At 46.9% G+C, this 13,854-nt stretch overlaps 2 protein-coding genes across 5 annotated transcripts in view; both read left to right on the top strand.

Annotated features, from left to right (window-relative positions):
* Window positions 1-770, top strand: part of BUB1B (BUB1 mitotic checkpoint serine/threonine kinase B) — a 51,432-nt gene extending 50,662 nt beyond the window's left edge. The window contains exon 26 of the mRNA XM_075425291.1: window positions 657-770. Coding sequence (XP_075281406.1) covers window positions 657-661 — 5 coding nt within the window. The 3' untranslated portion in view covers window positions 662-770. The remainder of the gene's footprint in view (window positions 1-656) is intronic.
* The window catches only part of PAK6 (p21 (RAC1) activated kinase 6), a 39,961-nt gene that overhangs the window by 11,554 nt on the left and 14,553 nt on the right, over window positions 1-13,854 (top strand). The window contains exons 2-5 of one of the 4 annotated variants that reach the window (XM_075425294.1): window positions 1,267-1,593; window positions 1,898-2,096; window positions 2,739-2,803; window positions 12,498-12,706. In XM_075425294.1, the coding sequence (XP_075281409.1) occupies window positions 12,503-12,706 (204 nt within the window). In that variant the 5' untranslated portion in view covers window positions 1,267-1,593; window positions 1,898-2,096; window positions 2,739-2,803; window positions 12,498-12,502. Of the gene's footprint in view, window positions 1-1,266; window positions 1,594-1,897; window positions 2,097-2,738; window positions 2,804-8,358; window positions 8,551-12,497; window positions 12,707-13,854 lie in introns of those variants that run through there. The other 3 variants (XM_075425295.1, XM_009931509.2, XM_075425296.1) reach the window with 3 other exon arrangements.

Genomic DNA, 13,854 nt, shown 5'->3' with positions numbered 1-13,854 from the left:
GGCAGGAAATCTCAGTCTCTTTGGCAGGCTCTGGCAGGCAAGGACCTGCAGTGTAATGCAGAAGCGGCGACTGCACTTTCGGCCAGCAGCCTTCCACAACTTAGCTAGCAGGTCTGGAAAAGAGCATTATGAACCTCAGACCATCAGCTACAATGATACCAGGGTTTCCTTTACGTTCTCTGTATGAACCCCAGTTCTGTTCCTTCTTCATAATATTACTGTAGATCTTGTGCGTGCCGACTGGATCTGTGACCCTGGTTGTTGTACAGAGGTACTGCAGCCTGGTTAGGTGGGATGAATAGGTAGGGAGGAAAATTGGAATGGGGCAACACAGCTCAAAGGTTAGTGGGCTGGCCCAACTCTGCTGGACAAGCCACTCTCAGCAGAAATGGTGGATGATGACAGCCTAATGACTATTTGTAGCGTGTCATTAATTTATTTATTTTAAGGGCGGTTCAACAAAACCAACGCTTTAAAAAAATTACAAAGTCACGGGGGTAGATTTTGAAGGCTTTTATCTCTGCTCTTTGGACCTAAAAATATCTTTGGGTTAAGCCCACATTGTTAGTGGTTTGAAGAGGCCAAGAACCCTCTTTATTTGCAGCGGAGAAAGAGCAGCTGATGGGTTTTCTGACATGAACTCTGATCTCTCCCAGGCTGAAATCCCCAAGGCGTCCTCTAATGATGCCCCTTCCACCTATGCCCATCCGACACCCCTGAGCAGTGGCGGAGCTGGCGTCCTACTTAACACAAGTCGCTTGTGGAAATGTTGTTTTCCAGGAGTTGGTAAACCCTGAGGCACAGCACAGGCAGAGCAACGGGATTACAAGGTGATACTAGACTTCAGACCTCGCAGCACTGACTCATGCCGAGCGACAGGGGAGAAGTAAAAGCGCCAGGTCATGTGCTGCTCATCTGCAACGCAAATAAATGGGTGAATTCTTCTGTGGCCAGCCATGTAGCAAGCAATCAAAGCTTTCCTGAGGGATTGGTGGCAGGTCCTGAAGTGTGCAGCCAGGCGACGCTGGCGGAGATGTTGGGATTCGTCGGAAACTGCAGCAGCTCTAGGGCCCGAGGCTGTGGAGCCGAGAGAGAATAGCTAACGAGCAAGTTGGAGCTTTAATAGGTCAGCAGTGAAGTGGGAGGGGGATAAAAAGGGTGGAGGGGAATGGGAGATGATCTCCCCAAGGTTCCTGCCTGAGAGCCAGCAAACCTCGGTGCCCAGGTGTGAGTCTCAGCTCTTCCTCTCTCTCTTATCCCTTCTAGGGACGAAAAGGAAGAGATGGGGAGGAGAAGACAAGGTGGTCCCGAGAGGCTCTGCTGTCGGTCCCTGTCATTTTCCTCAGAACAGGAATCTGAGGCTTCTCCGTGCTGAGTGCTTCTGTGTCCCGTCTGCTACCACACCCTGAAATCAAACTCAGCAGCTTAGGTGAAGCAGGCACTGTACAAACATGTCAGACTTGCCTCCACCCCTTTTTCTTCTCCCGCTTTCTCCTGCCGTCTTTCTCTCTCAAGTTTGTCGGCGTGTCAGTGGATTCCGGTGGCAGAGCGTTCCCGTCTCACCTCTGGTTACGGAGCAATGAGGAGCCAGGGGTAAGCTCCCTCCCGCAGATTTGGGGACCAGCATCGGCTGGCTTGCTTTAAAGCAGTAAGAACGCTGTCCTAATGGCTGCTGTTTGGTGTGATTTGTTTCCTCTGTTTACAGAGGACTAGATTTGTCAGTTTAAACTAACGTCTCCACTCCCCGGTGGCTGTGCTGCTGCTGCTTAACCCCTTCCCTTCGGGGCTAAGCCACTGCCAGGAATTGGCGTAGTGATCGCACGTGTGTTGGCAGTGCCAGCTTAGAGCAAAGTGAGAGGGGAACGGTTCAGAGGGTCATATAATTTTTTCTCTCAAGGGATGGTTCTGGAAGGGAAGAAAAACCAGGAGTTGGATTCCTTTGGGAAGGAGTTTACTTCATCTTTACTCCTATAGCCCAGCAACACCGTCCTCCAATCGGCTTTGCTGTATGACAGTGGGAGAGTTTTCCTCCAGACCCTTCTTTCTCCTCTCACTTGGAATTGTCCTCTACCGGCATTGTTGCAGCAGGACTGCCAGTAAGATCTTGCATTTTTTGCTTTCCAGTTTCTTTTAGGTGGGCCAGTGTATGGGTTAGTGGTGCCTGGGGTCTAGTGCTTTAGCCTATTGATGCTCAAGATGATGGGGAATGCAGAGAGGAAAATGCATTGTTGAATCTTGCAGGGTGATGCTCTTAAAATGCTGGAGTGAAGAAGGGGTTAAAAATTACTCTGGGTGATGCTTGAGAAAGCAGACAGCATGTCAGGAACATGCATGTTCATTGCCTTTATGTGAGACATTGCAGTATCTCCTGCTCAGTCTCTTGTATCTGCAAGGACCCTTACCATATCTTATGAAGAGGTCTAATTGACTCACTGGTTAAAACCCCTCGTGTCTCTATTCCTGACCTTCTGGCTGCTGTGCAAGCCAAGATCCTTTCAGCACACCTACTGAAGCTACGCTGTAGTACTCATGTGCGTATGGGTGCGTGTGTGTATTTTGGCTATCTGAAAGCTGGCTCATCGCCTCCTGTTTAAGTTACAATCTACAATTCTATTGGGCACTTGTACTTAATTATTTTTGCCAGGGGGTGACCAACATGTACAGCCAGGTATTTACAGCTACAGAAAACAGTCCTGTCCATTAATGTTTGCTGATGCATTTGCTTTCTTCTTTGCCAGGACATTAATGCCTTAATGTATTTGGGGACAGAGTACTGAAAAAACAGAAGAGAAGTTTGTGGCTGGTGAGTGCGAGTTCTCGGGTGAGGCTGGGGGATGTAGGTAGCGTAAGAGATGTTTGCTGAGTCTTCCTCTGCCTTTCTGAGTTTTGTGCTTCGGTAAAACCTGGGTTGGCTGAGCCCCTACACAGCTGCTGGGGAAAAAAATGTCGCTGCACGGTGCTCTCTCAAGCCCTGTTACACTGAAAAGTCTCATTCTTGATGGTGTGATGAAGTTGCATATTGATTTTAATATTCTGCACTGCCTTGGTATGTACATCCTGTGTGCTAAGTGTTAGCAGTGGTTTATGTGTCTAGTAGCAAAGCTGATCAAATAGTGGAAATAGCTATCAGCAAATAGTTTGCTGGGTTAGTAGCTGCGCTCGCAGATGGAAAGCGTGTTCCCTGCGCAGGGGTTGTTCCTGTCTAGATGGGTGTGAGTGTGTATGTACCTGGAAAGAACATCCTGGGCCCTGCTGCCAAGGCTTGCAAAAGTGAGAAACATAACTCTTGCTTGGTCACAAAATGGTTTTCGTTCCCAAGGAGAAGCACTGTAAAACTTTGGCTGTCCTGTCTCCAGTCAGAAAAAAGGAGCACTTTTTAACCTACTTCTCTAATGTGCTTAGGGAAATTCACAAGCAGAGAGAAAGTTAAATTATTTTGTGCAAATTTCTTAAAACAATTTCTTAGCCTAACCTACACCAACTGCTAGTAAAAACTCAGCCAGGTTCTGAGTTCTGCCTTGCACATGAAGTTTTCTTGAGAGTACCAGCAGAGGTGCCGTGCTGCGGTTTCATCGCATTTGGAGCCGCACATCGGTTCGTGTGCAGGGCACCAGCTCTGAAGTTGGCAAGAGCAGCTGAAGGCTAACCGGTACGTAGTGCTGCACGGCACCAGTGGCTGGAGAGAGTACAGCAAACTTGCAGATCTTGCCAAGGGAGGTTCTGGGCTGGGGGACCAGTTTTCCTGTCTGTTGTACTAACCCTGCTCCTGCACCAGTCTCGCTGGCTTCCAAGTTCGAATTGTATAGACTCGGTGCAATGGAACAGAACCAGGGTTTGGCTGATACAGGTGGTGTTTTTAAGGAATTTCTCAGTATGGTTTCTAAAGTTGCCAGAGGATTACCATGTGGCTTGAGGACTAATGCACCGTGATTTGGTCATTATTGATGATGATGTTGTTTTGAGACTGATCTTCCATTTGCCTGGCGTAAGAGAGCAATGTGAATGTAGGGTGACGACAGACTAAAAGTTCAAATCTATTTCCCTCAAAAAAAAATCTGAGGAAATTACATTCACCCTAGGACTGAGCCATTTTAACTTGTACTGTTAGTAATTAGATTATTTTGGGGCCAAGCTCTTTTCAGTGGTGCCCAGTGACAGGACAAGGGGCAATGGGCACAAACTGAGGCACAGGAAGTTCCGTCTGAAAGTGAGGAAGAACTTCTTCCCTCTGAGGGTGACGGAGCCCTGGAACAGGCTGCCCAGGGAGGCTGTGGAGTCTCCTTCTCTGGAGATATTCAAGACCCACCTGGACAAGGTCCTCCGAAGCCTGCTGTAGGTGACCCTGCTTCGGCAGGAGGGTTGGACTAGATGACCCACAGAGGTCCCTTCCAAACCCTACCATTCTGTGATTCTGTGATTATTTTGCAATTAAATGATGAACAGAGTGTAGCTGTAGACAGTAACAGTTATTTATCTTGTGTTAGGAGTGCACCTCAGGTTTTAATGTATGGAGTGCTGTGTGAACGTTCATACTCATGGCATGTGTTTTTCCTTTCCAAACAGAGCAGAATAACTGATACTCCCTAGGAGAAGACTTGTCTGTTATGATTTAACTTGCCGTATCGATGTTGGCAGTAGTGAGTAGGAAGGCACTGAGAGTCAGCCAGGTTGTGGGGTTTAAGCTAGTCTGTCTGCTCCGTGTTTTGGGGCACGCTGCCTGGGCTGCAGTTTTCCCATCAGTTATCCTATGGGGATAACACAAGCAAACTGCCTTGCAGGCTGTTGACAGCAATTAAAAATATATGCATCTCACTTTGGGAGAACATGATGATCGTAAATAGGGACTAAGATTGTTTAGAAGGAAGTTTAACTCTTGCGTGTCTGTACTTGGGTGGTGTGAGGAATCGCTGCGGTGTTTCTGCCAGCCCTTTGCCATGCTGCTGGAGTGAGGACCATGACCCAGGACGTGTGTGATCGCCAGTGTCTCTGCTGGGACTCCCCAGGTTTGCTTGCAAGGAGTCGGCCATGCTCACCGAGCATGCGACCCTTGCTTAGCTCCTGCCTGGTGCTTCCCTACGGTACAGTCTGTGCTGCGCACGTTCGTAGCGCAGAGCTACAGCTGCCCTCCTGTAACCCAGTGTGCCCGAGGCAGCCGGCTCTGCGAGGTTACAGCGAGGTTACAGTGCTCAGCCAGAGCCGCAGGACATGGCACCCAGTGTTTCCAAGGGCTGTGTCTGGAGTAGCGTGTTCCCCAGATGCAGCCGAGTGCCTTGGCTCCGTCGTCTGTCACGTCACCCGGCATGCCAGATGTGGCCGCTTGCACTTGTCCCGAACTCCTCTCCGATATGTAAGATGTTGCTGTTCATGTGAATTTTTGGAGACAGAACCTTAAACGTTGTTATTCTGATCTCGGTAGTATTTTCATGCTCATTTTGAATGGACCTGTCACCCAAGACAGTGTAGAGTGAAGCCCCGCATCCTACCCTGGCTCGACGCTCTTTGGTATTTCTACATACTCCCAGCCAGCGTGAGGATCTACCCTGCCACCTGCTTGAATACTACCAGGTAAATCCTATGAGAAGGGACAACGGAATTCTGAATCCAACGTAAAAATTGTGGTAAATCCTTCACCCAAGCATCTGTTTCATATATTGAAAACATACTTTTAGCTCTTAAATTATAATTTCAAAATATCACTAGAGGTTTGGTGTATTTGGCAAAATACAGCCACTTTTTTTTAACTCTGATGCATCCTTTGTGGCAAAATAATGACAGTAAACCCATTTGGAACAGTGCAGTTACTCCTTGGATGTGGAACAGTGAAGTGTGCATGTGTAAGGCAGGCGTCCAAGAGGTGCAGTGGTTTTGTGTATCCAGAACAGGGCACAGCCACATCAAGTGTTTGAAAGCTGGGAGAGAAGAGTCGTGGTTGTTGCAGTGGCTCACGTCTCGGCCTTACGACCTGCAGCACGCGTCTCGCTGGCCTTGGGTGAAGAGGATGCGATGAGCTGCAGCCTTCTGTTGGTGCTGCGGTGGTATTTGCTAGCTGTAACCCTTTTACAGCCCAAACACAGATGGGAAAAGGCTAATCTTATAATGAAGGCATTGGATTGCAGTTGAGGTTTGGGTGTGATTTCTGTCTGTGCAGCTGGTTTCTGTCATGGTGTCTAGACCTACGTGCTGGTGTCAAGATCAAACATGCGGTCAGAGCATGTCTTGGCTCCCACTGGTGCTATGCACCCGTGTTTTCTCTCCATGGAAGCCAGGGTGTGTTGGGCCTGGATCTGGCCTTGAGATGAAGTTAAAAAGCAGCCAGGAGACATACCTGGGAGCTCTTTTAGGTTTGTTAATCTAGACATAGCTGGGAAGAAACCGAGCTAGTAATTTTTTTCTGTCTTGTCTGCAAATGGGGATAATAATTCCTTTTTCTTACCTTTGGTCTGTTTAGATGAGACCTCTGGAGTGTGGGACCTGACTTCAGAGACTGGTACAATGGGAGAGTGACTTTAGCTGGGATTTCTAGGGGACTGTAAATAATGGAAAACTTTCTTATTTGTCAAGGGAAAAAGCCCATTAGCGTTTGGGACATGCCCGTACTGGTTTCAGAAAGTTCAAGAGGTCTTTCCTTTGCAAGTGCTTTTATATGTCCCTGAATGAATTTGGTCTGGTATAGCTAAAACATGCCTAAAAGTATGTCACTGAGCTGCGTCCAAAACAAGCCCAGCAAATAGGTGTTCACTGTGTTGCAGGTTTTGGACTGAATTTATGAGCAAGGGAATGGAGCAGGGAAGGAGGAGGCAGCACCATAGCCTTTAGAGCCTGTTCAGTGGAGAACATGGCAGAAAATACCAAGCAGTTGTGTTCTTTTTCTCATTTGTCAAAACCTGAACCCACCAACGTAACAAATTTGTCTCTCCCTAAGCTTATTTCTAATGTGGTGGTAATCTGTGCGCTCATGTGTGTGTTTGGGCAGGATTTAGAGCTTTACATCAGTTTGCTGTGCTGCTAGTTCGCTCCGACAGATAGCTTTGCTGCTGGGGGCTGGTGGGGGAGAGGAGTGGAAGGAAGGGACTTGAAGTAGAGGAAGTGATAGCACAGCAAGTAAATACACACTCTTCCTTTGGAAGGAAAAAAAAAGTACCTAAACCAGTATTTCTACAGCTAGAATTGCAGCCGAATGTGGAAGGTGTCATTGCAACAAGGCTCTGTGCTCTTAGATCCCATCTCGGATCTCAGACCATCTTGCTTTGCTTTCCCCCTTTCACTCGCCCCTTGTTGTTGTTTGTTGCTGCGTGCTCACATAAGTCACATTTAGATTTGTAAGCTCCTCAGGGAAGTGACTTGTCATTTTTCTTTGTCTGAAAACTGCTAGGAATTTTTATGGCTTGTTATAAATAACAGTCATGTCAGAAACCTCAGGAGGGTAAACACTGGGATTTTAGGAGGTGTGGAATACAGTGAAATACCCTGTCTGCGTATTCACAGAGACGTGTGCGTGAGCGCAGGCGGAGGTGGCTGCAGCACGCGCTGATAATGGCCCATTTAGCTTGCGCCGCATTTGAACTGTAGTACCTGACAGCGACCGGTATAGCAGAGTATGCAAATGGGTTTTTCCTTTTAATTGGTGGGGTCTCTGGCATCTTCTTCATCTTCTGACTCCAAACTCAGTCTGCATATTGCAGTTCTTCAGGTGCTGTAGGAAGAGTTCTCCTCCTCCTTCCCCCTCCTCTGGTAGCTGGCCGGAGTAGTTTGACATCTCAGCTGAGGGAGGGCTTGGAAGTCATGGGAATTGCTTTCTCCAGGCCGGGGACCGAGCGTTATCTCGTGTCCGGGGCGGGAGGAATGTAGCAAGCAGCATCCAGATCCGCGATAGCAGTGCAACGAGCACCGAGGAGTGACTTGGGTTGCTGCAGCGAGGAGGGGGAGGGAAGGCTTATTTTTAACTGGAAACTGTGCAAGTGAGGCTGAAGTAGCTCTCTGCTGCCTTGCTGTCGTCGAGTGCATGTGTGAGCGAAGGGGCCTATGAACACAGTTCAGTACCGTGCACATCTGCTGATGGAGTACAGAATTGTGCATAGGGTGGAGGCAAGTCAGATGCAACGACAGCGCGTACTGCCTTCTTTGTCTGCGTGTTTGAACCCCTGTCTTGTAACGAGCGATTCCTGATAACGCTTATCTACTTGTTTCTGTCCGCGGGGTTGATGCGTTTCTGTGCCTGCCCCTCGGGTTGCCCGACTCCCAGCCGTTCCTCTTTCCCTTCCTAACTCTCGTTCCCCTTTCTCTCTTCCATCCTTAATCTTCCCACCCCTTCCTCTCATCTGAGCCTGACCCTTCTCTCTTCTTGCCCCTCCTTCCCAGCCGATCCCTCCCCCTGCTCTGGATCTGCTGGCTGTGGGATTTTTGCTCGTGCTCGCTGGCAGATGTGACAGCTTTCGGAACTGTATCGTCTAGGAACAGCTATATCTGGAGTTGAAAAATCTAACGTGGTTTCCCAGGCAGCAGGAATGGACCGCTGAGAGAATTTCAATCTCCGACTGCTTTTGTCTTATGGTAGTGACTTTTATTATTTATGTTTGTGACATTTCTTACAGTACAGTTGTCAGCAGTGAATGAAAGGCTAAAGTCTAGTAGATTATTATAAAATCAGTGTCACAGCATTTGTATTGTTGTATTAAAGGGATGCTGTCTACATTTAAATACAGGTTTGGCTTGATTTACAAAATCTTATATGTATAAAATGTTCTTATGTATTTCGTACTGAATTAGAAAAGGCCTGTTTTATGTATTTTATTTAAACATTCTTTAGCTGGGTATTAGAAATACAAGTAAATAGCTGTTGCATGAAAACCATGAAGTGAAAGGAGACCAGATAAATACAGACCTTCTCAGTGAAATGCAAAGCCTGCACAGATCATTACAATTCATTGGATTTCAAGCAACTATTTTTAGTGTATGAATTTCATTTGATCTCAGTGCACTGTACCTTTAAACCACCTGTCTGATACAGCAATGTCTTTATAATCAAAGATTGATGCTAACCATGGAAAGCAAATGTCATTGGATACCCAGGGGTGTGTTGTCTTTGGAGTTGATTACATTTTGTTGTTTTTAAGATGTCTATTATAAACCGATACAGTAGATGCAGGCCATGTCAGCTAGGCACCCTAAAATTGACCATGAATTTAGTAGATGCTGCTTTCTGGGTTTGGGAAGCATGCTTTTGTATTTAGGATCTCGGTGTAGTCCCGGGGTTGATTGACAGGTATAGTGATTTAATGTAAACATACACATGTAGCGTTTATGCTTACGCAAACCGATCTGCTGGCAGAGAGCCACCGTTCTGTTTGGGGCCAAAATATCACCTGGGCTTTAAAAATTTGCATTTTGAAGTAGTTTAGCTGGAATCATTCTTCCTATGGGGAAACAATTGAAATGTTGAGAAAACAATTGATACTACAAGTGCTAATGGTTGTGGCATTCGCAGCACCGCATTTTACAGGACCCTCTGCCACCTGAAACAGTTAAAGGGCAAACTTGAATGACGCTGTGTGCTATGCCCTGAGTATCTTCTCATTATGAAGATGAGATGAGGGATGAAGCTGTGAGAGCAGGAGAAGGAAAGATACTGGTTAAAATAGTAACATCGCTCTGTCTGGAGATGCCCCTGTTCTGGTGGATCAAGTAGCTGTCATGACTGACATGTAGTCAATGATCCAGAACTGGAGCACTTGATCTAACACTACAGACACACTGCCTGCTTGCCTTGGAGGCTGTGAAAGCTCCTCGGTAGCACCAGCTGTTGGTTTGAATGGTACTGACACCATGAGCTATTAGAATAGCTTTTCTTTCCAAGGTTGTCTGCACTGTTTTATTTTCCTGTGACTTTAGTCCTGATTATTAGTTAATACGCAGCACCTAAGGGGCCTTAGAGATGAATCAGTGTGTTTGAGTAGTTGCAATACAGACCTGGAGCACAGACGCTCTTCCCGTAAGATCTCCACGAAGATGTGTTTGGGTTTTCATTGGAATGTATTCCAAGAAAAAGATTATTCTGGCAGCTAAACCTTTCCTAGGCAGAGCAGTTGCTTCCAGCCTCTTTTTAAATGTTTCTTTTAGTTGCCTAACCTTTTGCTTTCATTTTCAGCTGTGAGGTATCTTCAGTAGGCTTCTGGACACAGTACTGTAATGGGCATTGTCGGTGTGTGAAGTCTGTGTTACACCAAGGATGGATTGCACGATGGGGGGTTTAGATGGTGTAAAAGTCCTTCTGCAACAAACACACACTTCCCATCCCACTGACTACTGGATCACGTAACCAAATTTTAAGCAAGTGTGTATGCATTGTCAGGATCTCAGTCTAGCGCTAGGAAGCAAAGTTGTGTTCACTGGTAGCTGCACTTTGCTCCCTAAACATGTTTTAAGTGGAACAACGTGGAAAATGTTTGACCGTGGGGTGAGAAAAGCACGAGGTGTGCAGGTTTTCAAGACCAGTGTCCTCTAGAAGTATGTTCGTGTCTACACCGCATCATGCTATCTCTGAATGTGTGCTGTGTCTCTGACCCTTGTAAATATTTACTCAGCACAAACAGTTGGAAGCTGAGGTCCTGTACAGGGGAAGAGCGATCACTACAAAGCTGAAGGTCAGGTGACAAAAATCCTCTACTTGATGTGAAGGAAGAGACGGTCTTCATCAATTTAAACAGGATTAGTGAGAGACAAGTGCTAGTATTAAAGTTGTCAGTGGAAGCGGAAGAGCATATAAACACTTTTTTTCTACTGGTGGATATAAATTGATTAAAGGAAACCTGTACAGCTTTTTCCCAAGCTAGAGAGCTTTAGCACTGAACTACCTGAAGGTTTTGGCACTGGGTCTGAGCTTTGTCTCGTCTCTCTTACGGCTCTCGTTGCGCAGTTCATCCTGTGGATTGACAGCATCTCGGAGAGGAGGTGATGAGCTCTGGAGCACTCCATTTCCATTGCATCCACATAATAGTAATCAGCTCATTTAACAGGTTTCTACAACAGCGCATAGAAAAATGTAACTTGGAATACTTGTAACTTTAAAGCCATCAAACCAGTCAATAGAATCATAGAATGATTCTAGAGAAGGGGAGAAGGGACCTCGAGAGATCTGTAGTCCAACCCCCTGCTCAAAGCAGGGTCTGCTCTGAGGCTCAGACCAGGTTGTACAGAGCTTCGTCTTCAAGAACAAACTTGCTCTTGAAAACCTTGGAGGATGGAGGCAACCTGCTCCAGTGCTGGACTCTCCTGGTCATGAAAAAGTTCTTCCTTCTATGCAGTTGGGACCGTGCTTGTTTTGATTTATGCCGATTGTCTCTCAGACTCCCACCACTCTCCACTGTGAAAAGCCTTATTCTCCTTACAAAATGTCCCTACCTCTGAGCTGTTTCTTCATGGAAAGGGTAACTGCCCCCTCACCCTATCTTCCCTGTCTGTCTTTCGTGAAGAGGTTATGTCCACCCATTGCAGTCATCCAGTTACTCAAGCTTTCTCCTCTCTGTGACCTCACCCGGAGCTCTGGTTCTTCCTTTCTCTTCACATCTTCCCAATTTCAAAAGGGTCTAAAACTTCTGGCTTGCTATCTATCTACGTATCTTTTTTTTCTTTGTGGCTATAAAGTCTAAATTCAGTTTTTGAATGTCTCTTGGGTTTGGGTATATTTAAGCGTTAGCTGGCTTTGGCTTGTTGCAATTGTAATGGCTGTTCACACAAACTGTCTCTCTCAGCCCCCAAAGGAAAAGAATCTTAGTTTTTAATTTTAGCTTCTTCAGCTACCTGCTGACAGAGTTTGATTTCCACCTACCACCTCCTCTCTCTCCCTCAAGCACTCTGTCTAAGCTAGAAAAGCTGAGATCCAAAATCGGTCTTGGGCAGCTCTTCCTTTGGCAACAACTGGACAGTCTTTAAATGGAATCAAATGTGTATTATTTATTTGGAGTAAGCAGTGAGAAGACAGCCTGAGCCCTGTCCATAACCACCCGTCACTCCAGGCTTGTAGTGGAATCAACACTCTCTAACTGGCTGGACTCCAGAGCCATTTAACCTAGGTACAAGCCTGTAAAATATGAAGATGTACTTCTTTATATATATTTAAAATGTTTACATTGGGCAGTATTAATTTGCAGAAATAAAGGAAGCCGAGTGATAGGAGTTCAGCTGTAGATGTAACAGGTGCCTGTTTCTTTTCTACAATAGAAGCACTGTTTCACCGTGGGCAGGGCACTAAAAAGGTCACAAGAAATCCCAGCTCAGCCACTGATCTGCTCTGTGGTCTCAAGCAAGTCATGGCTCTCTTGCTGCCTTAATTTCCTCATCTGTAAAAGCAGATGATCAACGGTGTTGTTAAAGTGCTTGTCACTGGAGAGTGTTCTTAATACAATGAAATTAACTAGTATGATTGATAAGTGATATCACTGATTGGGCATATTGGACCTAGAGATACAAGAGCACTGATGGTGTTCCCTCCTCTGATTCAGGCATCATGTTCCGCAAGAAGAAGAAGAAACGCCCGGAGATCTCGGCTCCGCAGAACTTTGAGCACCGTGTCCACACTTCATTTGACGCAAAAGAGGGCAAATTTGTGGGCCTGCCACCGCAATGGCAGAATATTCTAGACACTCTGAGGCGCCCCAAGCCAGTGGTAGACCCTTCAAGGATCACGAGGATGCAGCTCCAGCCTATGAAGGTAAGAGAGGAAGACTACTCTTTCATGTCCCTTGGGCTTTGCTCTTCCTTGGGGAGGCCTGAGTTGAGGCAACGTTTCCATTGCCTCATACATATTTAAATAGGGCTAAGGGTGGGATCTGTAAGGACTTTTTACAAGGGCATGTAGTGATAGGACAAGAGGTAGCGGCTTCAAGCTGAATGATAGGACAAGAGGTAGCGGCTTCAAGCTGAAGGAGGGTAGATTTAGATTAGATACAAGAAAGAAATTCTTCACTGTGCGAGTGGCGAGGCCCTGGCCCAGGTTGCCTGGAGAAGCTGTGGCTGCCTCCTCCCTGGCAGTGTTCAAGGCCAGGCTGGACGGGGCTGGGAGCAATCTGGGCTGGTGGACGCTGTCCCTGCCGATGGCAGGGGGTTGGAATGGGGTGACCTTTGTGGTACCTTCCAACCCAAACCATTCTGTGATCCTGTGAATTCAGTGGGTAGCAGGGTCTGGGCTTTGATAACACTGTCTTTTTTTGAGGCGATCGTAACTTCTTCAGAAAGGAGGACGGTGTTATCCCTAACTGCAGTAGTGTCACTGTTCAAATAACCAGCTGGCTGCCTGTCACTGCAGCGAGGACCTGTGAAAGCTCCCGCTGTAGCTGACGGGGCCTAGGATGTGTTCAGCTGTTGTGCAGGGAAGAGGAGAGGAAAATTGGTGGGGAGACCTGTTTTAGCAAGTTTGTCATTCTCGTGGGTGAGCAGATTTGGCTGGTAATTAAGTTGACAGGGAAGCCTGAGTGGGAGAGAGCGGTGTAGCACTAGCTTGCTCTTCATGGATGGCTTAAGTGAATGAGAGACAGCGGGGAGCAGGACTAAACTAGGGGCTAGGCTAAAAGGGTTGATAAATCAGCAGTTCAACAGGAAGGGGGACGTAGTAAACAGGAGAATTTCCTTAAAGCAAGTCCTTCGGTAAGGAGAAGCAAGTTACTTGTCCTTGTAGATGGGTGCGTTTAGGTGGCTGTCGCGCGTGGATGGCCGTTGATGCAGACTGCATGTTTGTAAGCGATGGCAGGGCGGGCTGCGTCAAGAGAGGCAGAGTCATGGTGACGTCTTGGAAAAGGAGATGAAAGATGGTGACAGAATTACTGTGTTGAAAGTCTTGCTAGCTTGTGGGAAGCTTTTCTT

Source organism: Opisthocomus hoazin, chromosome 7 (assembly GCF_030867145.1).
Source record: "Opisthocomus hoazin isolate bOpiHoa1 chromosome 7, bOpiHoa1.hap1, whole genome shotgun sequence".
Taxonomy (NCBI): domain Eukaryota; kingdom Metazoa; phylum Chordata; class Aves; order Opisthocomiformes; family Opisthocomidae; genus Opisthocomus; species Opisthocomus hoazin.
The sequence above is the reverse complement of the archived record's forward strand: the minus strand, read 5'-3'. Positions and strand labels throughout refer to the sequence as shown.